General features: G+C 37.8%; 2 protein-coding genes across 5 annotated transcripts in view; one reads left to right on the top strand and one right to left on the bottom strand.

Annotated features, from left to right (window-relative positions):
* The window catches only part of CENPP (centromere protein P), a 318,318-nt gene that overhangs the window by 96,383 nt on the left and 196,654 nt on the right, over positions 1–25,281 (bottom strand). The gene's annotated exons all lie outside the window — the stretch shown is intronic.
* Positions 1–25,281, top strand: part of ECM2 (extracellular matrix protein 2) — a 39,525-nt gene that overhangs the window by 10,267 nt on the left and 3,977 nt on the right. Inside the window, exons 3-8 of one of the 3 annotated variants that reach the window (XM_084635181.1) lie at positions 12,074–12,262; positions 16,422–16,970; positions 17,547–17,662; positions 20,458–20,593; positions 22,097–22,254; positions 22,960–23,099. In XM_084635181.1, coding sequence (XP_084491307.1) covers positions 12,074–12,262; positions 16,422–16,970; positions 17,547–17,662; positions 20,458–20,593; positions 22,097–22,254; positions 22,960–23,099 — 1,288 coding nt within the window. Of the gene's footprint in view, positions 1–12,073; positions 12,263–16,370; positions 16,971–17,546; positions 17,663–20,457; positions 20,594–22,096; positions 22,255–22,959; positions 23,100–25,281 lie in introns of all 3 variants that reach the window. The other 2 variants (XM_084635180.1, XM_084635182.1) reach the window with 2 other exon arrangements.

Here is a 25,281-nt window from a genome sequence, read left to right as displayed (position 1 = left end):
CTGGCAGAGCTGAGGAGCAGGGGTTTGGAGTGCACTGGCAGAGCTGTGGGGGTCAGACAGGTTGGGAGGCACTGCAAGAGCTGGGTTGTTGCCGTGCAGGAAGGTTGAGGTACATTCACAGAGCTGAGGGTGCAGTGGGGTTGGAGTGCACTGGCAGAGCTGAGGGGTACCAAGCCTCCCTCACGCCTGAGCCCCCAATCTATCTCGCTTCCCCTACCATCCATCCCCATTTGTCCCCCCACCCAATCAACTCCCTCCCCTTGCAACAGCCCCAAACCCCTCTTTCCTATTCCTCCAATCACCTGCTCCCCTAACACACCTCTCCTCCCAGGAAGAATTCACGTACCTATTTTCTACCTCGAAATATTTTGATTACATTCCCCCCAAAATAAAATTGCCACATGTGGACTCTCAAATTAGGAACATCCAGTGATTCAGTCCAAAACTTTTTTTGTTTTAGGAGGAGGTTTGTCATTAACCTATCCTTAGATATGTTAGTGGAATGGGGAGTTCAGAGCCTTCAAGAGGTCTGTTACTCATCCAATCATTAGTACTTCTCAGTTTAACAGTACAAAACACCAAAAGGAAACTTTTTTGGAGGGACCCTGTAACTCAGGAACCCATTGGTTAAATAATCCCAATTTGGATCACTAACACCATATAATGCTCTCATAAGGCACATCAAATTTCAAAGCAAGCCAATTAACAGTTCAGATTTTAGAGCACTTACAAGATTTAAGCTTTAAAGCATATAAAATAGCAGGAAAGGAAACCTTCCAGACATTTTTCAGTATCGGCACATCAAAAACGTACATTTTGTAATACCATTCTCAGTTTGGGTCCCTCAAAGATTTAGTGGCTGCCATGCACTACCTTGCATAAAACTTGACAGATTGAGACCATTTTGACCTGCATCATAATAATGATTTTATCTCTAACTCTGGGCAAAAAAAAAACAACCCACCTAGAAATTTTTTTAAAACTTTTTTTTTTCTGAGCATATATCTTTGGAACCCTGGCTCAAATGACACCCTCCTGAGGCACACCAGTTTCAAAGAAATCCAACTAAGCATGACAATTTTAGAGGACTTAGAAAGGTTGATCTTTAAATAGATGTCATGAGCCAACCTTAACTATAGTGGCATTTATATATATGTATATAAACCTTAATGTTAGGCAATACTACCAACACCCCCTCTAACAGACACACCTACTTAAATAAAAAAAATAAAAGTTTTATAATCCTAATTACTGCAGTACTTTTTTTTTTATAATTTACTGTGTTTAGTTCATTAAACTTGTTAATGACAATCATTTCTGCATGTCTACGTCTATAAGTCTCAGAGGTTTTTTGTTTTTTTTTACCACATAAGAGTAATATTTTCTGTAATTTTCCACACACTGACTGCACTTTACCTAATACATTTTTTCCCTTAGCCTCACTAATGTTTTCATAACCTCAAAATATCCAGTAGCTTTTAAGGTCATGTAATAATGTTCATAGCTCCTTTCTTAACATATCTGGTAAGTCAATTAATGGCTGCTCACTGGTGCCCTAATGGCAATAGCATCAGTGATACTCAAGACCACTTCAGATATTTTCCCAAATGTTAAAAACCTTAATACTTAAAATATTCCTTGAACTAAGTGTTTTGGGTATACTCTGATTTGTTTTCTTAATAAAATAAATTAATAGCTCTGAGATAATGGCTCTAAATCTCAAAAGATTATTAGAAATGATACTCCATGTCAGATATGTTATCAGTGGAAAGACTGAGCCTCACAAGCATACAAAACACATTCTTAAGAGACAAGATCACCAATCTCAGTCCATATTTATAATCTGGTGATTTTTAAAAGAAGCTGAATATAATGACACAGAAAGAGACAAAATCTTGATACTGTATAAAAATATTGCATGTTATTTCAGGGTCTACTTACTGATACTTTAATCTAGAGCATCATGCCTGTCTAGAAATTCTCCATACTAAAAATAATTTTGTAATTTGGAGCAGAGGGACTTGCTGCCTTAGGGAACTAATAATGAAGTATTTCACCTATGTTCATTAAAATCAGACCCAAATCATAATAATCTGATGCTTGTTTGGTGGACTATGTGAATTAAATTAGTGGTCTCTATCCAGGTCCTAGAAAAACATTACAAAAATCACTACCACAGTCTGCATATCCAAAAGTACTAGTTCACATTATGAAAATTTTCTGTGTCTTACAGGATGTGTTGCATACCCAGAGAACTTTTGAAACCTTCTTGTGACTTAAATGGCAGAAAAAAATTTTATTCACATTTTCTAGAACAATTCACTTTTGGTTTGGACCTTTTTTCAGACTAAACTAACCATCTCAAAACAAGCTTGAAAATAGGAGGTTTTAATGGAAAGGCTGACAAAACTCTGACTGTAGTAATTTCAGTGGGTGCTAATATAATGCATTCATAATGATACTACTTACATGAAACCTTTCATTTGAAAACATTCTTTAAATAGAAGAAAAACCACATAAATAGCATCTACTCTATTTAAGCAATTCTCATCTTTCTGTCAGAGACCATCAGTCATGTTGAAATAATGCGCGGTTTCCTTCACCCCCAGTTCTGTCCATTTCTGTTTATCTAGACTTTTACCCAAAAGTTGAGGAAAAGCCACTGGTTTTATTTTAGTCGTAATGCAATACTGGAGTTGCACCATATTTCCAAAGATTGAAAGTCCTGTGCTTAGCTGCCAAAGATTTCAACCACAAGGTATTATTCCGTCTAGTTTTTAAAGTTCAAAATTTTAGTTAAGATCAGATTTGGAAGTGTCTATTAAATAATAGACCTGCTATAAATTCTGCTTCAGCAGCAGAAAAAAATCTTACATTTCTGTTGCTCCAAAGCACCCCCAGATCTTACTCTCCTAAATGATTACTCTCCTCTCCTCGCTCTTGCATAACACCAATTAAAGACCATTTCTATTAATTTAAACACATGCATGAAAAGGAATGGACACAAATAGAATATCAATAATAGTAATCAGCTATCTGCATTCCTTTGTGTGTAAGATCATGTACACAGAGATGAAATAAGTAAGTAAAATGTTTCTTTACCTGTAAGGCAACTTTCCAGTCTCGTTTCTTGTTTATGGGCTAAGTCCTGTCTGTTATGTAGGTAAGTGTAATGGGAGGTACAGTGTTGCACTATTTAAGGGTGTGCAGTCTTTCCTACTCCTTGCATTGCTGGTCCTGTATGGTGTGTGGATAAGAGAGGCAGTGAGGGCCACAGTTCAACCTCCTCTCTGCCCCCTATGGAATATCATGAATCCCTGAGGAACTAAGGATGAGGTACAGGGACTGCAATTCTGCCTGGTCCTTATACAGGTCAAGCAAGAGGAGAAAAAGTTACTTGCTCCCGAGTTATCACTGAGCACATGCAAAATGGCTAGGCGGATTTTGTCCCTATATGTATAACACCGCCCTTTAAGAAATTTGAATTTAAACAGAAAGCAATATTAATAATTGAATATATACATCTGCAGAAAGAAGCCAAATCCTGACTCATTTCTTACCTAGTTTTCATTCAGACAAAACTTTCCTTGTCCTCAGATATTGTCAAATAACAAAAACAAAAGAGAAATTTTGAAGAAAAGCAGAGATATTTCCAGCTCAGATAGGATATATGCTACTTTGGAGCTGCTGGGTTTTTTTTTTTTTTCAGGGCCAAGTGTACTGTTCTTTGAGTTTCCTTTGAAGATGTGATAAATGAAAGGTGGGGGGTAGCTCCCTTTTATGGACACCCAGCCAGCCAGTTAGCTATAAATCCTTCTTGGTAGTAGTTCTGTACTTGCTTTACTTGTAAACTATGTAAAACTATGGCCCGTGGGCCATACTCTGCCCAGCCCTTGAGCTCCTGGACGGGGAGGCTAGCCCCTGGCCCCACCCCTGCTGTCTCCCCTTCCCCACAACCTCAGCTTGTTGTGCCACCAGTGCTCTGGGCAGCGGGGCTTCGAGCTCCTGCTGGGCAGTATGGCAGCGTGGCTGGCTCCAGCCGGGCAACACAGCTGCCAGTCCTGGTGCTCTGAGTGGCATGGTAAGGGGGCGGGGAGCAGGGGGTTGGATATGGGGCAGGGAGTCCAAGGGGGCAGATGGGGGACAGGGAGAAGGGGTTGGTTGGATGGGGCGGAGGTTCGGGGAGGCCAGCCAGGGGATGGGGAATGGGGGGGTTGGATAGGCATGGGAGTCCTGCGGGGCCTGTCAGGGGCGGGGGTGTGGATAGGGGTTGGGGCAGTCAGGGGATAAGGAGCAGAGGGAGCTGGATAGGGGGTAGGGTCCCAGGGGGGTGGTCCCAGGAGGGGGCGGTCAGGGGACAGGGAGAAGGGGGGTTTGGATGGGTTGGGGATTCTGAGGGGGGCAGTCAGGGGGCGGGAAGTGGGAAAGGGCAGATAGGGGGCGGGGATCAGGCTGTTTGGGGTGGCAAAGCCTTCCCTACCCGGCCCTCCATACAGTTTTGGAACCCCGATGTGGCCCTCAAGCCAAAAAGTTTGCTCACCACCACGGTAAACGGTTAAAAAGTCACCCTGCATAGGTAAAAGGAAGGGAGGGGCACCTGACCAAAGGGCCAATGGGAAGGCTAGAACTTTTGAAAATTGGGAAAAAAACTTCCCCTTTGTCTGTCTGTGTTGTTCTCCCGGAGAGCAGAGACAGGGCTGGAACTATGCTGTAAAAAGCTTTGGGCCAGGTATGATGGATCACCAGATAATATCTAGAAACTACTCATTTGAAACCCCAGATATGTAAGTAGATTAGGAAACGTCTTGGAAGACATGATTAGGTTTATCTCTTATTTCTTTATGGCTTGTGGACTCTTCTGTGCTAACCCCAGGTGCTTTTGTTTTGCTTGTAATCTTTAAGCTGGACCTCTAGAGAGCTATCTTGTTACTTAATCCTTGTAATTGTTTTTTTTTTTAAATCTAGCAAAAAGCCTAAGTTCCAAATGTATTTCCTTTCTTTTTGTTTTTAATAAAATTTACCTTTTTTTAGAACAGGATTGGATTTTTGTATCCTAAGAGGTTTGTGTATATAGACTCAAGGACTATCAGAGTTGGAAGGGGCCTCAGGAGATCATCTAGTCCAACCCCCTGCTCAAAGCAGGCACAATCCCCAATTTTTTTTTCCCCCCAGATCCTAAATGGCCCCCTCAAGGATTAAACTCACAGCCCTGGGTTTAGCAGGCCAATGCTCAAACCACTTAGCTATCGTTGTTTAATTAGCTGTTAGAAAACAAAGGAAATCAGCTGTTGTCTTCTCAGCTCTTCTCTGAAGGGAGTGTGAAAGGGCTTGAGGATACCCCACAAGAAGGAATTCCTGGGTTCTCGCACTTGGGTGGTCACAGCATCTACCCATCCAAGGTCAGAAAAAAGATGTAACCTTGGAAATTTAATGCAAGCCTGGAGTGGCCAGTATTAACTTTTAGAATCCTTGCAGGCTTCTACCTTCTGCACTTGAAGTGCCGGAGTGGGGAATCAGCCATGAGAGGAGAGTATATGAAAAAAATATAATGACCCATTACAGAGCACATAGAAAGCTGCAGTCAGGATCTTAGCAGTGAGTGTCTCCCTAACAGCTGTATTATGGATACTTGGGTGAAATGAGGAAGGGCACCAAATACCATTTGGACCCAGATAATTTCCTCTCCTGCTAGCATAGTTTGAGCTGATCAGAGTGCAAGTGAATAAAGGCTTATGCTAATTGAAAATATTGATATAAATCTATGGACTGTGCAGGCCTTTTCAGAAAATAACAGAAAAGAAATTAGGTGTAATTGTTTCAAGAGCTTACTATTTTTTTCCCCTGAGTACCTCAGTTCCATGGAGGGTCCTACCATGAAAATTCACACTATGACAGCATTTTCCCTTTCTCGTTCCCTCTATATCAGACAGTCTTCACGGTGGGATTTAGGAAGCAATAAGTCATCCCTAGGAAGGGAGGAGGATTCAATTTACCCGTGAAGAACTGAATAGGAATTTTAAGGGTTACAGGAGTACCCTGTTCCTTTAACAAACAGTTCATCAGCAAGACTCTACAGCCTTTGAGAAAATGTGGATGGAAGTCCCTGTAGTAGCCTTACAGTCCTTCTCATAAGATATGTGTGATCTCTCCACTCACAAAAACACTGTTCTCTTTACAGTGTAAAGTAAAGAGAGGAGTTGTACCTGAGGCTTTGAATGTGTGTGTTAAATGCACCTTATTCCTCTGTAGCGTCTGTTCACATCTAACACATGCATTTCTACTTAGGACATCTGCATTCAACCAAAACAACAACAATACCACTTCCTAATATGAGAAGATCATGGACTTGGGGATGGAGGCCTGGTTAGTTCTACCACATTTAGAGTTAGAACTACCACATTTGAAAGAATGTGTAACCAAAGTTTCATTTAGAGAATGTCATGCTCCAAAACCCCCTTAGAGAAGAAGTGTGGTGAATAGACAAGATACTTTCAGTGAGAAGAGACCTACCAACTGTGAAGCTGAAAGATGCCTTTATTAGCCCACAAATCAAGCTCATGATAAGAACCTGCATATTGCCAGAGGACTGATAAGAGTGGTGATCCTCAGGAATCTTATATGATGATGATGAGAGATTCTCATGGGTTTCTTATGGTGCAGCATGCCTGCAATCATTGAGTGCTCTTTGCAAAAGTATTGATCTTGAGCTAACTGATCAGGGCATATTGAAAAAACATCAGAATGTCCTTTGCTTGAACTGACTATGCCCTGATGCGTGTCCCTTGTAATGCCAACACCTACACCACAAGTGATCATTTGTGAATTTCCTCAGATTCCAAGAGGGTGTTTATCACCCTTCTTAGAATGAATGACTGTCGCTTCTTTCTCTCAGCTTCCCAGAAGATGGGTTAGGTAACACTAGATATTGGCTCAGGATAGATCTCTCTTGCACTATGCTGTGTGCGCGTGTGTGGACTTTGAGAGGAAGTTCCACTTTCCTCTAAATCAGGTCTGAGAAACAAATTCTGAGGATTAATGTGAAGGTCATTATAATAACTATGGGTGTTTCACAATCTTCTTTACCATCTTTGCTCTCGAGTGGTTGAGAGGCAAATAGCATAAAGAAGGATTTTTAGCCCACTTCTGAAATAAGGGGACAACAGCCTCTACTTTTGAATGTCTCTTCCTCTTCTTTTGGCTTTCCATCTGGACTTACATGCAAACACATTAATCAACAGGCTTCCAACCTGGCCTGTGGTGCACCGAAGACTAGATGGTATATAGATGTATTCCTTGTGTTCTAAGCATGTCTTGTTGAGCTAGTCAACCCTGACTTTCCTACTTCATGTAGGGTTCCAAGGAGTAGATCAAGGCTAATTTTCTAAGTAGTGATGAAGGTTGATAGTCCATAGCATTGGACAGGTTATATGCCTCTCTGGGCTACATCTGCCTCCACTCATATTTTTATTTGTATTATGGAAGTGCCTACTCATAGACCATCATGCTAGACACTGTATAAACACAGGACAAAAAGATGATCCTTGCAGGAGTCCAGTTATATTCCTACTATCTGGGGTCTGGCATCTATACTGATTACCAGTTTCTCTGGACCCATTCTTAGATAGTTGTTATGTAACATTAAGAATGAATTAACCAATTGCTGACAGGAAGTGAATCAAGAATTGTGCCAGGTAGCCACACAGGAGAAAAACTAGTTCAGAGAGTTGATCTTAGGATAAATATTTGGCGAATCACTCCCTATCTTCTTCTGCATCACTTCTGAAATAAAGATGGCTTTAGATATAACTTAAATGGTAGACTTCTCTGTGAATTGTAATGGGTGCTTCCACTTGTTTGTTCAAAGCCATATTTCTCAAGGTTTTCGCAATGGCTGCTGGGCCCTGTCTAACATGATGAAAAGTTATCAGACATTGGTGGACATATATCCCTTTCACTTGAAGATACAAGTGGTAAGGCAATTGTGAATATCCATGTAGAAGTTATGAGTCAAAAAAGGAGTACTCTGTATAGAAAATGCTTCTTGCTGCAGAAAAAACTCTAGTGCTTTCGGGTGAGTCTCCCTGATCATATCTCCAGAAGGTTTATTTTCATATTCTGAAGCTTTGGGAAGATAATAAGGTAATGGTAAATTTCAGTGTTTCCATCTGGAATATTGATCTCCTTATGGACTTGTTGGGAGACCTGAAATCTAGAATGGGCTGTATGCGATTGTTTCTTTTTGTAACACAAACAATACTGTACCCTTTCCAGAATATCAGTCTCTCCATGGAACTGGTTCTGTAGTTCAAATATGTAGGAGATAGACTACTGCACTCTTCATCTTCTGATGCTGTGAAAAGTCTTGTTGATAGTGTTGGTTTATTTTAATTTAATTTGGGATAACAAACTTGTCACTGGGACAATGAGTTTCATTGAATATCCTTCCCTGATTATCTGAAGCACCCATTTTCTGATGTGCTTCACTCCTAGATAAAGGCCTATCCTGAAGCATGCCCTCATAGGAGGGGTAATTTGTCCAGACTTGTGAAACCCAAAAAACAAGAACAGCTTTAGGCGGGATGAAGAATTTTAGTGTGTGCGCGCGGGGGAAGGGGGGCTGTTTTGGGGCACTTTCTCACAGTTAAGCATAGATTTCCACAATAAGAGACTGCAGCCAATGCTCTGAGGGTTGAGGCTGCTGTACCAAAGTTCAGTCTGAGTGATTATCTTATTCACCTGCTAATGGGTTTGGCAGAAATACTACCTCAACTGGTATTACTATGCTCTTTAACAAGGAGGCCATAGAAGGCTTAACTTTAGCCAGAAAAATGAAGACCTTATAGTCCTTCGATACAAGATAGGACTTTAAGGGAATTCCTACTCCACCTTCTTAACATACTTATAAACCAAATGAGGAAGAATTACACAGCAGTCACACAATTTTTCAAGGTTAGGGTCTTTGCGTTTGTGTGTTTTTACTGTTGTAGTTTCTAAAAGCATAAGCACCTATGAAGTTAACCCCCCATTTATATGTAATTCTTCGAAGTCTGGTGAACTGTCTGAGGTATCTCAAAATCTCAGCTTTAAAGATGTCTCTTTCTGTTTAGAGGATCTTAAAACCTCTTATAAAAGGTTTTAAGAGTTTTTGCTCTTTCTTTTATTGCTGATTGTGAGCAATATCCTTCACCAGTCCCCTGGGCCAAACTCCTGAGAGAAAGGCAGGAAGGGCGCTGTGAGGGGGAGACTACCGTACCAGGGAGACTGGAAGGAAGGAAGAAGTCTGTAGGCATGACTCCTGCATGCCTCCATAAGGAAAAGGGTAGCCACTTTATGACTCTGGTGGGACTAGGGAGGTTGTATAGGAAGTGGAAATACGTCCATCTCCCAGGGAGGAGGATGTGAATCACTTCAACCTATACTACTCCACTGCTTGGTCTGGATTGTGTGGGGACTGACCACAGAAAATAAGTAGGTTTAGAGTAGCAGCCGTGTTAGTCTGTATCCGCAAAAATAACAGGAGTACTTGTGGCACCTTACAGACTAACAAATTTATTAGAGCATAAGCTTTCATGGACTACAGCCCACTTCATCGGATGCATAGACTGGAACATATAGTAAGAAGATATATATATATACACATACAGAGAAGGTGGAAGTTGCCATACAAACTGTAAGAGGCTAATTAATTAAGATGAGCTATTATCAGCAGGAGAAAAAAACTTTGGTAGTGATAATCAAGATGGCCCATTTAGACAGTTGACAAGAAGGTGAGAGGATATTTAACATGGGGAAATAGATTCAATATGTGTAATGACCCAGCCACTCCCAGTCTCTATTCAAACCCAAGTTAATGGTATCTTGTTTACATATTAATTCAAGCTCAGCAGCTTCTCATTGGAATCTGATTTTGAAGCTTTTCTGTTGCAAAATTGCCACCCTTAAATCTTTTACTGAGTGGCCAGAGAGGTTGAAGTGTTCTCCTACTGGTTCCTGACATCAGGAATCATAACATTCAAAAACTGGTAGAAGAACACTGTCCCATGTTTGGTTTGAAAAAAACCTACCCCCAGTTCCATGACAATGATTCTGGCCTGTTCTCAACAAAAGGAGTTTTCATGCGGTCTGCTCAACCATCCTGGGGTGGATCTTGCCCCCACTCTGGTTAACAGCTGGGTTTCACTTTGGCCTGCTGTCTCTGACTGACATTTCTGAGAAGGAGAGTACTGTCTTTCAAACTCTCAGAAACCCAAAATATTTTTTTTCATTTTAACTGTTTTGAGGAGAAAAACCTCAAAGCCACTGAAGAAACATTTAGTTAAAAATCTTGTGAAAATTCTGCCTTCGGCGTGCTACATGTGCTGCTTGGAGGCTAGGCTGGCCACTGCCACATCCCTAGAATACCGCACCTGGAAACAGCGTGGGCCCACCCTGACCAATGTGACCTTGCAAAATTCACAATGCATGTGAGGCACATTGCATTGAGGACACCATTTTGAAGAGCCTGTCACTCCACACCCACTGGCATGACCTCAGCTGGTGCATATGAGGTCACACCAGCAGGTCTGGAGCAGCATGCTCTTGAAAATGGTGTTTCCCATCTGTGATACCAGATAAAACTATAGCCAGTTCTGTCTCAGGACAAAACCATAGAAAAAAATCACTGTCTGGTTTAAAACCTGACGAATCGGCTATCTACTGGAGGCAGAGAATTCTGGAAAATTCTTCCTGAGGGGTGATCTGAAGCTCTGGGTCAGAGCAAAGTTCTCATCAGCCTTCTGTTGCCACAGACAGGGAACATCTCTCCATGAAGACAATCAGACATGGAAGGGATTAAGTATAGAAACTATAACCAGTTCCCATCAGATGTCCACATCATAAAAGCCACCATCAGAATTGATGCTAATTGTCCCCTCTTTAGGCAAAGCAGAGAGGCCAAAGATTGAACAGGACATGGATAATTAACTATACCATCCCATCTCCCACCTTAATGACCTTACCAGGTCAGGATTGAGACACAGTGGCAGGGCAATGTGAGAGCAGCTGACATAGATTCTGCCCATGTTTAAACCATTTTTTAGAAAGAGGATTTTTATTTACAACTGTCAATCTGGCATGTTTTAATAAACACTAAACTCACTTAAGGCTAAATCCTGATTCTGCTGTTGTCAATGGGCATTCTTCTTTTCACTTCAATGGGTAAGGATTTGGCCCTGTTCTGTTCAGGTTCTTATACTGTGCTCATCACCATAGAATCTGAAGGCTTTCCAGTCATGCATTAAGCAACATGACTACACATCTGTTACACATGGTTTGTTCTCCCATCCTTTCCCCACAGGGAGATGCATATGCAGTGGAGTCTCGTGGTTTGGAAGTGTGTGGGTTTTTTTGTTTTGTTTTTTTAATAGAAATATACCTGTTACTATGTGTTTATGTTACAGAAGGCAAGGTCAAAGAAATGCTCCTTGCACTCAGAGTGGAAGGTGATGAGGTTTGTGACAGTCATTGTGATGCCCTTGCTTCCTAGAGAATATGGTGATGGGTGCGTTAGAAATATATACTAAAAAGAAATGTTTTATGTTCTCTTCAGTTCCTTATCAACTATTGAGGACTCAGATATCCAGAGTGAAATTGTAAGCTAAAGTATTTTATCTACATATTGGAAATATCCTCATTATATCAAAAATGTCTGATGTAATTTTTACAGAAAAGAATAATACACACATTTAAGAATTCTTTCTTCATACTGTACTCAAGCACCAAACTAAGACTCTTCTACTTAAATACATTCTGCAGAGAAATCATTCATTCACTTTCAGGTTAAGAGCAATAAAAAGCATTTAACACCTGAAACATTAATTAGCTGAAAAGCATCTACTGAAGATCCAGTAAAATGAAATATTTGCCTTTAACATTAGCCATATTCTCTGGCTTCCCCAACCAATTTACTATTAATATCAAATATATGCAAGATCTAAACAATGAAACTGTATAATGTTAATTTCAGTTTAAGCTATCAAAGAATTATTATTTAATTCACCTCTTGCTTTTGACCTAATTCTTTTTCTTTTATTAGGAAAGAAAGGGCATTGTACAGCTAACGGGATGATTATGTACGATAAAGCTGTGTGGTCCCCCAAACCTTGCATTACTTGTCTTTGTTCAAAAGGAAAAGTGATTTGTGATGAAACTACGTGCCTTTCTCTGACATGTCACAAAACTGAGATACCTGAAGGAGAGTGCTGCCCAGTTTGTTCTGATATTGGTACAGTACACTATACTATCTTCTTATCCATCATTTAATTTTCTATTTGTTATTTTTACTATTTTAAAACTACCTCAAATAAAACATTAAATAAAGACAAAGGGTAAGTGATATAACCTATAAAAAAACAAGTAATGATTTATGCAATTTTATTATACATATTTAACTTTTTCTAAAATATATATTATAGAAATTATTTTGGGGAAATTCTATGGCCTGTATTAACAGGAAGTCAGAATAGATAAGCAAAATGGTCCCTTCTGGCCTTGGAATTCTTGAAACAAACAATTTTTTAAAATACAGAAAGTAGAAAAGTTCAAAATTATGTAATAACGGCAGCTGTACAGCTCAGTTTTTCTTTACAGAATCAACAAAAAATGTTCCATAATAAAATCCAAAAGGTATGTAAAACTCTTTGTTGCTCCCAAATGGAAATATGCTATGCCTGCAATGGGAAAAGGATCAGGGCCCCATATTTTCTATTGATTTTTTCCCTTTTTTGTTTTCTCCTCCCCTCACTATCATCCCTATGTTTTTTCAGCTAATGAAATAAAAGCATAAACTTTACTCCTTTACAGTACATACCAAAAAGAAATAAGGTTCCATTTATAAAATGTTAATAAATGATTTCGACATGATATAAAAGCACATTAGACACACGAGTAGTATGTGTTATAAATTGTTATAAACACACCAGAAGAAAGCAATAAAAAGTGGTAGTTACAAGCAATCTATTAACCTGTTGGACACTAACATCTTTGACAACTGACCAACCATTTATTAGCACCTCAGTTAATCATTTATTAACCCTGGATATACTACCTATAAAATTAACCTTAATAGTGTGACCAAATGTCCAAGTTATCCATCACCCCACACTGAAGAACCCCCACAAAACTTTTCACTATTGAAAAGCATCTTTTCTATTGCAAGAATGCTGCATTGTTTCCAGGGAAGCAAAGGACAACTGAAGGTCCCCACCTAGCAGGATCAGACCCTTGTATCTCTTTTGCACTTAAACTTGATGGTGGAAAGTCTAGTTGTGCATTTAGGAAACAAGTACCAAGTATATTTCTTATCAGACTTTAAAGTAACAAAGCAATAAAGATGTTCTAAATACCAGTTAATGTGTTTTAGCAAAACAAGTTTCCAAGGTTCAGTAAATATTTTCTCTTAAATAGGGTATATAATTTTAAAAACTATTGTTTTTGAGTAACACTAATTTCAAATTATCACTAGAATTTCTATTTTAAAATAAAGAATCAAAAAAGTTATGAAGGTAGTTGAGTCCGCCCTCCTTTTAGCAGATGGAACTCAAACAAAGACAATGGGCGGTGAGCATATAAAAATGTGTACTCATGCTGACCAAGTGAGAGGAAGCAGTTAACATGGCAGAATATCAGCAAGAACAGCCTGCAACCCTGTGGTTTCAGATGATGAAAAGAAAGGAGAGAAACTGGATTGGTGACATTTGCATATATAAAAGTATTATTTATCCCACAAGAATGCACACTATTTAACTTTTGTACTTACGGTGACAGGAGTAGTGACACTTTTTCTTTCTATATCTCTGCTGGGTTGAGCATGGGTGGAAAGTTGATTGTAAAGCTAGTAGCAAGATTGATGTATAGAGCAACAAATTATACTAGATTTATTCAAATTGGCATGGTTTGCATGTGCAGATGCATATGTAATGCACAGATTGCAGTGCAATCTTTCCACTTTTCAGAGTAGCAGCCGTGTTAGTCTGTATTCGCAAAAAGAAAAGGAGTACTTGTGGCACCTTAGAGATTAACCAATTTATTTGAGCATAAGCTTTCGTGAGCTACAGCTCACTTCATCGGATGCATAAAGTGGAAAATACAGTGAGGAGATTTATATACACACAGACCATGAAAAAATACACATTGTAAGGAGAGTGATCACTTAAGATGAGCTATTATCAGCAGGAGAGTGGGGTGAGGGGGGGACAGAAAACCTTTTGAAGTGATAATCAAGGTGGGCCATTTCCAGCACATTTCGAGGAGTTAACAAGAACGTCTGAGGAACAGTGGAGGGGGGGGGGGCGGGGAGGAATAAACAAGGGGAAATAGTTTTATTTAGTATAATGACTCATCCACTCCCAGTCTCTATTCAAGCCTAAGTTAATTGTATCCAGTTTGCAAATTAATTCCAATTCAGCAGTCTCTCGTTGGAGTCTGTTTTTGAAGTTTTTTTCTTGAAGGATAATCACTTTGAGATCAGAAATTGAGTGACTAGAAAGATTGAAGTGTTCTCCGACTGGTTTATGAACGTTATAATTCTTGACATCTGATTTGTGTCCATTTATTCTTTTACGTAGAGACTGTCCAGTTTGACCAATGTACATGGCAGAGGGGCATTGCTGGCACATGATGGCATATATCACATTGGTGGATGTGCAGGTGAACGAGCCTCTGATAGTGTGGCTGATGTTATTAGGCCCTGTGATGGTGTCCCCTGAATAGATATGTGGGCACAGTTGGCAATGGCCTTCGTTGCAAGGATAGGTTCCTGGGTTAGTGGTTCTCTTCTGTGGTGTGTGGTTGCTGGTGAGTATTTGCTTCAGGTTGGGGGGCTGTCTGTAGGCAAGGACTGGCCTGTCTCCCAAGATTTGTGAGAGTGATGGGTCGTCCTTCAGGATAGGTTGTAGATCCTTGATGATGCGTTGGAGAGGTTTTAGTTGGGGGCTGAAGGTAATGGCTAGTGGCGTTCTGTTATTTTCTTTGTTGGGCCTGTCCTGTAGTAGGTGACTTCTGGGTACTCTTCTGGCTCTGTCAATCTGTTTCTTCATTTCAGCAGGTGGGTACTGTAGTTGTAAGAATGCTTGACAGAGATCTTGTAGGTGTTTCTCTCTGTCTGAGGGGTTGGAGCAAATTCGGTTTTATCGTAGAGCTTGGCTGTAGACAATGGATCGTGTGGTGTGGTCAGGGTGAAAGCTGGAGGCATGTAGGTAGGAATAGCGGTCAGTAGGTTTCCGGTATAGGGTGGTGTTTATGTGACCATCGCTTATTAGCACTGTAGTGTCCAGGAAGTGGATCTCTTGTGTGGACTGGTCCAGGCTGAGGTTGATGGTGGGATGGAAATTGTTGAAATCATGGTGGAATTCCTCAAGGGCTTCTTTTCCATGGGTCCAGATGATGAAGATGTCATCAGTATAGCGCAAGTAGAGTAGGGGCATTAGGGGACGAGAGCTGAGGAAGCATTGTTCTAAGTCAGCCATAAAAATGTTGGCATACTGTGGGGCCACGCAGGTACCCATAGCAGTGCCACTGATTTGAAGGTATACATTGTCCCCAAACCTTTCCACTATGGCTCTGAACTTCACAGGGACCTGGGAGAACAGCTCAATCAACCTCCCCTCTCCAGACAGCTTTAACCAGGGCTGTACCAGCTACCTTCTGCTCCCGCATTGGGGGAAAGGGTTCTGAGAACCTAGTGCTACTGTAAACCCTCCTCCCATCTCCAGGCACACTTTTTTCTATTTGGGACCTTGTGCCAGGCACATAACATTAACAAACGCAATAATTCAAAAATGTACTACCAAATCAAGCCTATATTCAAATTCTTTTGGAACTGCTTTGATACATTCTTATTTATCATATTAACACCTTTACAAAAAAGAATACAGATAACTATTCTACGTTGTAGCTGCTGTAAAGGCTTAACCATTGATCATCATACTCACTTAAAATCTGGATTCTCCACTAACCAGCTGTGTTCAGTAAAATTCATCAGATGCTGGATTTGCATGATTGTAATATTATTATTTCCTCCTAAAGGTATTATACACTGACATTTGAATCATTTTTACAGTAAAGATTCATCAAGAACCACAAAACAAATATTTAACATTTTAGTGTAACAAATTTATAATATATTATAATTAAGATTATAAATAAGAAATACATTTTTCATTCTTTAAAATCATATTCTCAATGTGAATTTATTTCTTCTATAATTAGAATATTTATAATGTTTGGGGCGGGGCTTAATGGTTACTAACACTAACTTCATTCTCATTTCCTCTTATACAACCTTTTTCTTTTTTTCCCCTCACTTTTATTACCCTGGTCACTCTCATTTTAAGTACTAAATATTTCACTGGATGACACACCTGAAATTTCTGGTGCTTCTCCAGAGCCCAATGACCCTAGTGACCCAATGCTATTGCAACCACTGCGTACCCAGGCTGAAATGGATGAGTTACTCAGACGAGAGAAGGAAGAACTTGAAGGGAGAGAAAAGGAAATTCACAAAAAGGATGACGAGAAAAGGAAGAGAAAAGAAAAGAAAAGTCAGGAGGAGAAAAAAAAACATGACTATGAAGCCCATCAGAAAGAAGAGGAGGAAATAAGCAGGAGAGAGGAAGAAAAAAGAAGAGCATATGAAGAGGAAGAGCTACAAATTGAAAAGGAAGAAGAAGAAAAAAGAAAGGGAAACGAACTTCCAGAGCAAGAAAGAAAACAACAAAAAAGCGAAGAGGAAGAAGAGGAAGAGGATGAACATATTTTACGAGGTGATGTTTTCAGAATGCCCCCTCGATTCCCAATTCCTGTTCCTCCTGCAGAAATTCCTCCTTTGCCAACTGGATGTTCGATTTCTGACACCACAGTAAGCTGCATTAATGCCAGACTTACACAAATACCACCAATTACTGATCCAGAGCTAACAAGCTTAGAGCTTGAAGGTAAGAAAATGTTTGCTTTATATTATTTTCTTCACCAATTAAAATTTAGCCCTCTCCAAAACCCACAATTTTAATGATAGCAAATTATAATGTAAAATGCTTTATACTACTAGTTTCTTATCACAGAAAGAAATTTAAAGGCATTTTACAACTAAGCCTGAGAAATTATGCAACAAACTAAGCCTAAGAAACAAGCAATAACCTAGAGATTAAAAGTTTTATATTTCATTATCAATGCCCTCAGAAGTTCAGGCCCATCTACTGTATATTAATTTATGATTTCTCTTATTACATTAGCTCTCCAACACTAATGCTTTTGTGCTCCTAAAGATGGTTTCATAATTATAGTAATTTTAGATCTATGGTAATCTAATAAAAGACGTTAGTGCCATGTTGCTACAATCTAATTTGCTTTTCAAAATTTAGATGCTACTAGTGTTGAGATACAAAGAGACATACAGTTGACTTTATTTCCATAAATACATTTTTACTTGTACATTACCTAGTTACCTGACTCAGACCATATAAACTGCAATACATCACTAAGATATATCTATTTTTAACTATCTGTCCTAGGGAATACCATTACTTCCATTCCAGATGAAGCGTTCAATGGGATCCCTAATTTGGAAAGGCTTGATCTAAGTAAAAATAATATTACTTCTCCAGGCATAGGTCCACAAGCGTTCAAAGTAAGCATGCATACTCTTTCTAACATTTCTGTCACTGATTTGTGCTTGAAGTAGATCTGGCTGAATACTATAGGGCAAATCATCAGCTGATGTAAATGGTTGTAGCTCCGCTGGAGTCAATGGAGCTATGACAATTTGCACTAGCTAGGGATCTACCCCTATGTAATGAATATATGATTAATCAAATTTTGCCATTTTCAATAAATCATTTTTGCAGTTTTCAGCCAGTTATATAGTCAGTTGAATAAAATTCACTGAAAAAGTTATTTATTGAATAACAATTATATTAATATTTTTCTGGTATTTTATCAGCTTCAGTACTGAGATTTTTAAAAATATCTTTTCCATCATCATAAAGTGCTTCTTATATCCTTTTTAGAAACCTCATAGTACTTGGACTCTCTTTTAAACAAAAGTAGTATGGAAAGGGAAGGTTTTGAAAGGTGCTGGCTTTACAGCACAGTGAAGTTCTTCATATGCCTAAAAACACAGAAGTTGCCCCACCAGTGTGCCTCATTGTCTAACGTGGAATGACCACCTCTAATGTTCTTTCTTTAGAACTTGATCAGTCATTAGCCTGCTAACAAGGGTGCCTGAACTGGCATCAGATAATGCAGTGTTTTTCTTTATGGCCTTTATCTTGAAAGGTGCTGAGCACTCTATTTCCAATCTAGCAAAGTACTTAAGTACGTGTTTACCTTTAAGCACGTGATCAATGCCATTGCTGACAATGGGACTACCTATATGCCTAATTAAGGCACATACTTAAGTGTTTTGCTAGATCAGAGCCAGAATACTCAGCATGTTGCAGGATCAAGCTCTACAAGCACACCTGAGTTACGATCTGGATGGTGACCATCAGCTCATTTCACACAGGCCATCTAACTGCCAATAAATGCTAAATACCAATCTGAGCTGCATTTCTAGCCAATAACCTAGAGATGAAAGGCTTTATATTCCACTATCAATGCCCTCAGAAGTTCAAGCCCATCTACTGTACATTAATTTATGATTTCTCTTATTACAGTAGCTCTCCAACACTAATGCTTTTATGCTCCTAAAGATGGTTTCATAATGATAGTAATTGTACATCTATGGTAATCTAACAAAAGACATTAGTGCCACTGTCCCCTTAGTACAAATGAATTTGAGAACATGATTTTGTTTAGTTTAATTCAATAATAACCAAAGCGTAAACCTACATTTTTGTTTGCAAAAACATTAATCCTCTGAATAAGTTGGGAAATAAACTAAACTACTAAAAACAAGATCCTATTTTCATACAAATGATCTAGGTAACAAAATAGCAGGGAAGATAAATACAGAACATCTGACACACAAGCAGAACTGCCACTAAGTGGAATTTCCTTTATCATTTACATGGAGAATAGGCCTTTGAAGTCTTCCAAGACTAACTTTGCAAAAGATTGAATATCTATGTTACTTATTTAATTAGCAATATACACATATCAGAATTATTTATTAGTACTTCATTGATTGTCCATACTAAAAATCTTCTGATAGTAAGCTGTAGTCGCAAAAAGTGTTGGACCCTGATTTTGGCCTCAATCCAGCGAAGCACTTAAGTACGTATACATATATAGTCCCATTGGTTTAAATGCCCTACTGAACAGTGGCCTTACACCCCTCACAATTGCACTTGTGGCTCTGTTGTAGAATTTCAACTGTTAGGTGAAATAAAATAGGTCAGAGTTACATTTCCCCCCTTTTTATTATATGAGTTTTTTTAAAAAGATGACATTTTATTATAAAATATCTTAATTTGTATTTGTATTTTATAAAACATACAAAAAAAATCTAAAAAACACACTAAAGAATAAAAGGAACATGAGTCATAGCCAAAAAGGGTTCATTTAAAATTGTACCCCCTTCAGTGTCCTGTCAGTGGAAAATTTCCCCCAGCTATTGAAAGGTATACTGCCATATTTACTCTTTTGCCTGCAGGAGACTTTTGCCCCTTAGCTCCACAGGATAACTGATGAGACTATGTTTAATGTCAGCCAGGGTAAGCGCTACCATATATAATGGCACCAAGGACTTTCTGATCATTTTTATGTAATCCTTGATGTCCATATGGTTTATCTGATTGACACACACAGTATGAGAGACAATGTGGATGAGGTAATATCTTGTATTGAACCAACTTCTGTTGTTGAAAGAGAAGCTTTTGAGCTTACACACCAGCTCTTCTTCATACGAACAGAACACTGAAGCTTTACAACTTATACATCATTTTAACTCTCAACCTGTGAAAATGCCACGTGCCTCTACTCCTAAGCCAAAAAGTCTGCTGACCTGTAGTGGAACAGTAGCCCTAGAGGCGATTTACTAAGGATTAATAACAGGACTGGGATCCAGTATGGCTGGGATGGTGGCTGGCTGGCGCATATGAAAGAGGTTGATGAACTAAGTCCAATTCTTGGGCGACAGAAGTTCATATACAAAACATAACCTCACAACTGACACCCTTGTTGGTAGTTTATACTGAAAGGCCAATGGTTCAAGTACTTAGAGAAAGAACTCCTTTCTTACCAAAACACTGGATATTCCACAACAGTGTTGAGACACTACAGCTTCCCAATCTTTACCTGTTCTGTGTAAATGAGACCCAGTTCTCCAGTTTATCAACCTGCTGCTTTTTATGAGTCCTAAACTTACCAGCATCAGCAACAAAATTAACATGGTTAATAAAATGGCAATTACAATTTTAGGTTATTTGACAATATAATTTTACATTTTGTTAACTGAATTCTGATTTTCCCCCCCCAATTAAGATCCTGAAAAAGTTAAAACGTTTGTATATGGATGGAAACGCACTAGTACATATTCCTCCTGAATTACCGTCAGCTTTAGAAGAACTTAAAATAAATGAAAACCATCTCCATGCTATTGATGAAGACAGTTTACAAGGTATTTAAGAAGTGAATATTGAGTCAATTAAATTAGATTTGAAACTCAAAATGCACAATAGAATTTTGAGATTTGCATATTAAGCAAAATCTGGAGAATCTGAGACCAATTTTCATCTGCCATTGTAGATGGAAAAAATTCAAGTTAGATGTGAGTAACAGACTGATCCTGCAAAGACTTATACATATGTTGAACTTTACATTCATGAGTAAAGTTAAGCACATGCACACATCTTTGCCAGTCAGAATCTAAATGTATTTTTGTTGGTCATTGCCAATCAAGGCAGCATACTACTGCAAGATTCAAGGATCTTCTGTTTCTAGAGGAGGCAGAGACGTGCTAAATAACAGAAACGTAATCATTAGATTGATAAATAGATCTGTTTTTCCAGATGTCTGTATGGCAACAAAGACGACCTGCATGAAACTTGAGTTTTTAAAATCTGAATTCTCTTGTAATTCTGAGGAATGTCAGTGTTTTTCCCAGCAAAGTCTGTGCTAATGCTCAAGTGCCCTAGGGAAACTGGACTGTGCACTGCACAGGGAGTATGTACCCTATATCCCAATGTTACTGAATTATGTACAGCAGAACCAGTACGGATATTTTTATACTCATGGGACAGGGAACAGGTTTTGACCTCTGTGCATCAAGAAAGCTTAGATGAAATTATTCAACATTTTTGTTTATGAACTTCAATATTTTGTAATTGAGAATGAAGAACTTTTTGTCATGAAATGATCATTTTTGTTTACATATAGTTGCCAACATTTAGTTCTTCTGGAATATATCTGGAAGATCAAGTCTACAATATCCATTCCCTAGGAAGGGGGATACAGGATACTCCATGCAGAGTTCTCAACACATAGTAGTACACTGAGGTGGGGCAAGGACCTGTGAACCTTCAAAGGGTGCAAGTAACATGACCACTAAACAAATGAATAACTGGAGTGCTGTGGGAGAATCCTACAGATCTTAGGGCATCTGTGCTGAAGGTTAGCACCAATATATTGCTCCATGCACCCTCCTGAGGTCTTGAATTACTAAGGACCTTCTGCTGCCATTAGCTCCCTACACCTGCTTATTTTCCCATTCTGAAAGTACAATATTAAAATAACAATAATCATATGATGGAAATTGCATGTCTCTCTTGGAGGATAATAACAAAGTTATATAATGTGCTGTAAACAAACTTTGTATTCTCAATACATTTCAGTTGCATTTTTCATAATTTAACTATTTACAGTATAGTTTTTGAACATGGTACAGTAATTGGCTGAAATTTTTTCAAATGATTGAAAATAAAAATAATTTTACAACCTATAAATGGGAGTATAAAATTGTTTTCTGTGCTAAGACCCATTCAGGCAAATGTTATATTTTCCCATTTTTTGAATGGATTTTAGTAATGTTAAAAATTGTTACAACTCATCTCATGTTTTAATAGGGTACAAGATTCTATATTACTTTATTGAAATTAATTAACAATTATTTTGTTTTCTACAGAATTAAAGAACTTGGTGACCCTAGAATTAGAAGGCAATAAACTTAGTGAAGCAAATGTCAGTCCTTTAGCTCTCCGTCCTTTGAAAAGCCTGTCTTATTTGCGCCTTGGAAGAAATAAATTTAGAACTGTCCCACAAGGTCTTCCCACATCTATTGAGGTAAAAATCTTTATTTTTCCAGATGTGTTCCTGTTCTTCTTTTGTATGTACTCCTCTACCACTGTACAGCACAGATGATATTGTTATATCTTAATAATTTGTTTCAAGACATATTGTCATTGGTTGCAAAGTCACTATTGCCAGAAATTTACTTATTTACTCATATTATACAAACTCCATCACAAATAGCATCCATCTAAATCTCTGGGCACTGGAAATCCTGTGTTTTGACCAACTCTGTTCACATACCTCAACTAGTACCTCATTCTTATTGCAAGTTTGTCATGCCTTTCCTATACTAAATAAGCATTTTTATTTTCTCTTGGCAAATTTGTGTCCAGAAAATATGAATTATGTTACAACAGTCTTAGCATTCAATACACCCACACACTCACTGTGCAACTGCAAGCAAGATGCAAAGGTGTTTTAAAAATAATGATTTTATTAATCTGTCTTTCAAAGTAATATATGTTTCCACAAATGAAAAGTATATTAATTTTGAAATATGTTTTTTCCAAAATCAAGTCATGCAATTACTACTACTGAGTTTATTATGCAGATGTGTTCAGGTAATTATTTTGATATCTGGAAAACAGTGGTTTTAGCATGAGAGGCCAATGACACTTAAAAATTAACTTTTTAAATCACAACAGGAAAAAATGTAAATATTGTTTTTCAAATTTTCTTTTTCAAATGTACTTGTAGGAACTATATCTGGAAAATAACCAAATAGAAGAAATTTCAGAAATTTGCTTTAACCATACCAGCAATATTAATATAATTGTGCTGAAACACAACAAATTAGAAGAAAATAGGATAGCGCCTTTGGCTTGGATTAATCAAGAGTAAGTACCAATTTAAGATTTAATTGTTTTGTTATCCAGTACTACTAGAAAACCCTACTGTGAAAGTAATATTTGTACCGTGTAACGAGGCTCCTCCTATCCCCACAAAAAAAATATATATATAAGCTCTGTTTTAAAAATCTATGGATACCATGATAATATCACCCTTACATTAACAAATTCAATTACCTTTCTATCCACATTATAATTTATCACAATCTAAGTAATATATAATATAACTTTTAAAATAACATTGTGATATCATGGGTCAGTTCCACTCAGAAACCAAGAGAACATTTAATTAAATCTCAAGTAAGGTGGATTGATTTAAATCAAAGCTATTTAAATCACCAATTTTAATCATGATGTAAATCAGCAATCTGCAGCATTCTGGACTCTTTGGTTTTTACTAATCTTATTTGAATCATGTTTTGCATTTGTACTTTTTAGGGTTGTTTTTTTTTTTAAAGAAAGATGGATTCTCATTGATTGGTAACCATTAATATATGTTGATTTGCAACTAAATATACACTTTACACTAAATTAAGTGCTTTTTCGGGGCTCAGCAGGAGGATACACTATATCTACACACTTTTATATAGGATTACCTTATATTTAATCAGATTCTTAATTTTAATATTTTTCATTATGCTAGAAAATGGCAAATAATGCATTTCTTATTTAATAGACTGTGATTAAATTTTTTAAATTGTAGTTTGTGTCAATTTCTGTTTGGATAGAAGTTAAAATTCAATTAAAATGCAAAAATAGCATTTTACTTTCCTTAATTAAATAAAACTATCTTAAAAGTGAAGAATACATAAGACAAAAACATTTACCAAAACTTTTTTTATAGTATTTAAAACTAACTGATTTATTAAACAAAGCAAATGTTATGTGTAGATAATTAAATGAACTGATTGTTTCTGGTCACCATGTCCTTCAAGATTTTAGAACTAGTAGATCTCATCCTCTCACATCTAGTGAGACTGGAAGAGAAAACTAGTAGATCTCATCCTCTCACATTCGTAGACTGGAAGAGAAAACAATCTTTCCTGCTTTTTTAATTGCCAATTGGCTTCTTAACTTTGAATGAATTAGTCATTGAACTGAATTAGTTGAAGAAACTGAAATGAAGAAAATATTCTCTCTCCACCTGCTGAAGAGGCTACTGCTGTCAGAAGCTGTTAAAAAATAGAATACCAATTGAAATGTATTAAATATTTTTGGATGTTTTCTACATTTTCAAATATATTTATTTCAATTACGACACAGAATACAAAGTGTACAGTGCTCACTTTATATTTATTTTTGATTACAAATATTTGCACTGTAAAAAAACAAAAGAAATAGTATTTTTCAATTCACCTAATACAAGTACTGTAGTGTACTCTCTTTATCATGAAAGTTGAACTTACAAATGTAGAATTATGTACAAAAAAACTCCATTCAAAAAAACCCAAACAATGTCAAACTTTAGAGCCTAAAAGTCCACTCAATCCTACTTCAGCCAATCGCTCAGACAAACAAGTTTGGTTAAAATTTGCAGGCGATAATGCTGCCCCTTCTTGTTTACAATGTCACCTGAAAGTGAGAACAGGCTTCACATGGCACTTTTGTAGCCGGCGTTGCAAGGTATTTACGTGTCAGATATGCTAAACATTCAGATGCCCCTTCATTCTTCGGCCACCATTCAAGAGGACATACTTCCATGCTGGTTTTCTATTATTGTTTACCAGTGTGATTAATCGTGATTACTTTTTTTAAGATTAATTTTTTTAATCAATTGACAGCCCTGGCATTAACATAAGTTGTCAATTTCAAATTTAATTTTCAGTAGATTTATTTTTAAAAAATAAACCTGTACTTAATGTGAATAAAAAAATCCAATATTTTTTTATCTACCCTGATCTCAAGGCTAAATATTATGTTTTGTTCAGAGTCAAAATTAATACCAATAATAAAAAAGAAACAGTGTATTACAAAGAAATACTGTACATCTCATATCTTCCTAGCCAAATTCCTTATTAGCTAAATAATCACAGGTGTTGATCACATCAGTCAATCCACATTAAAAATGGTGATTAAAATAGAACTTTTCCTCTCCTCATCTCTGACAATAAAGTTCTGTCTGAAGCTGGGTTGCTATTTTCTGCTCACCTGCATCCCCTACCTTACCTTT

This window comes from Lepidochelys olivacea (genome assembly GCF_965140295.1).
Source record: "Lepidochelys olivacea isolate rLepOli2 genome assembly, chromosome: 7".
Taxonomy (NCBI): Eukaryota; Metazoa; Chordata; order Testudines; family Cheloniidae; genus Lepidochelys; species Lepidochelys olivacea.
Note: the sequence above shows the minus strand (reverse complement) of the source record. Positions and strands in the feature narration are given on the sequence as shown.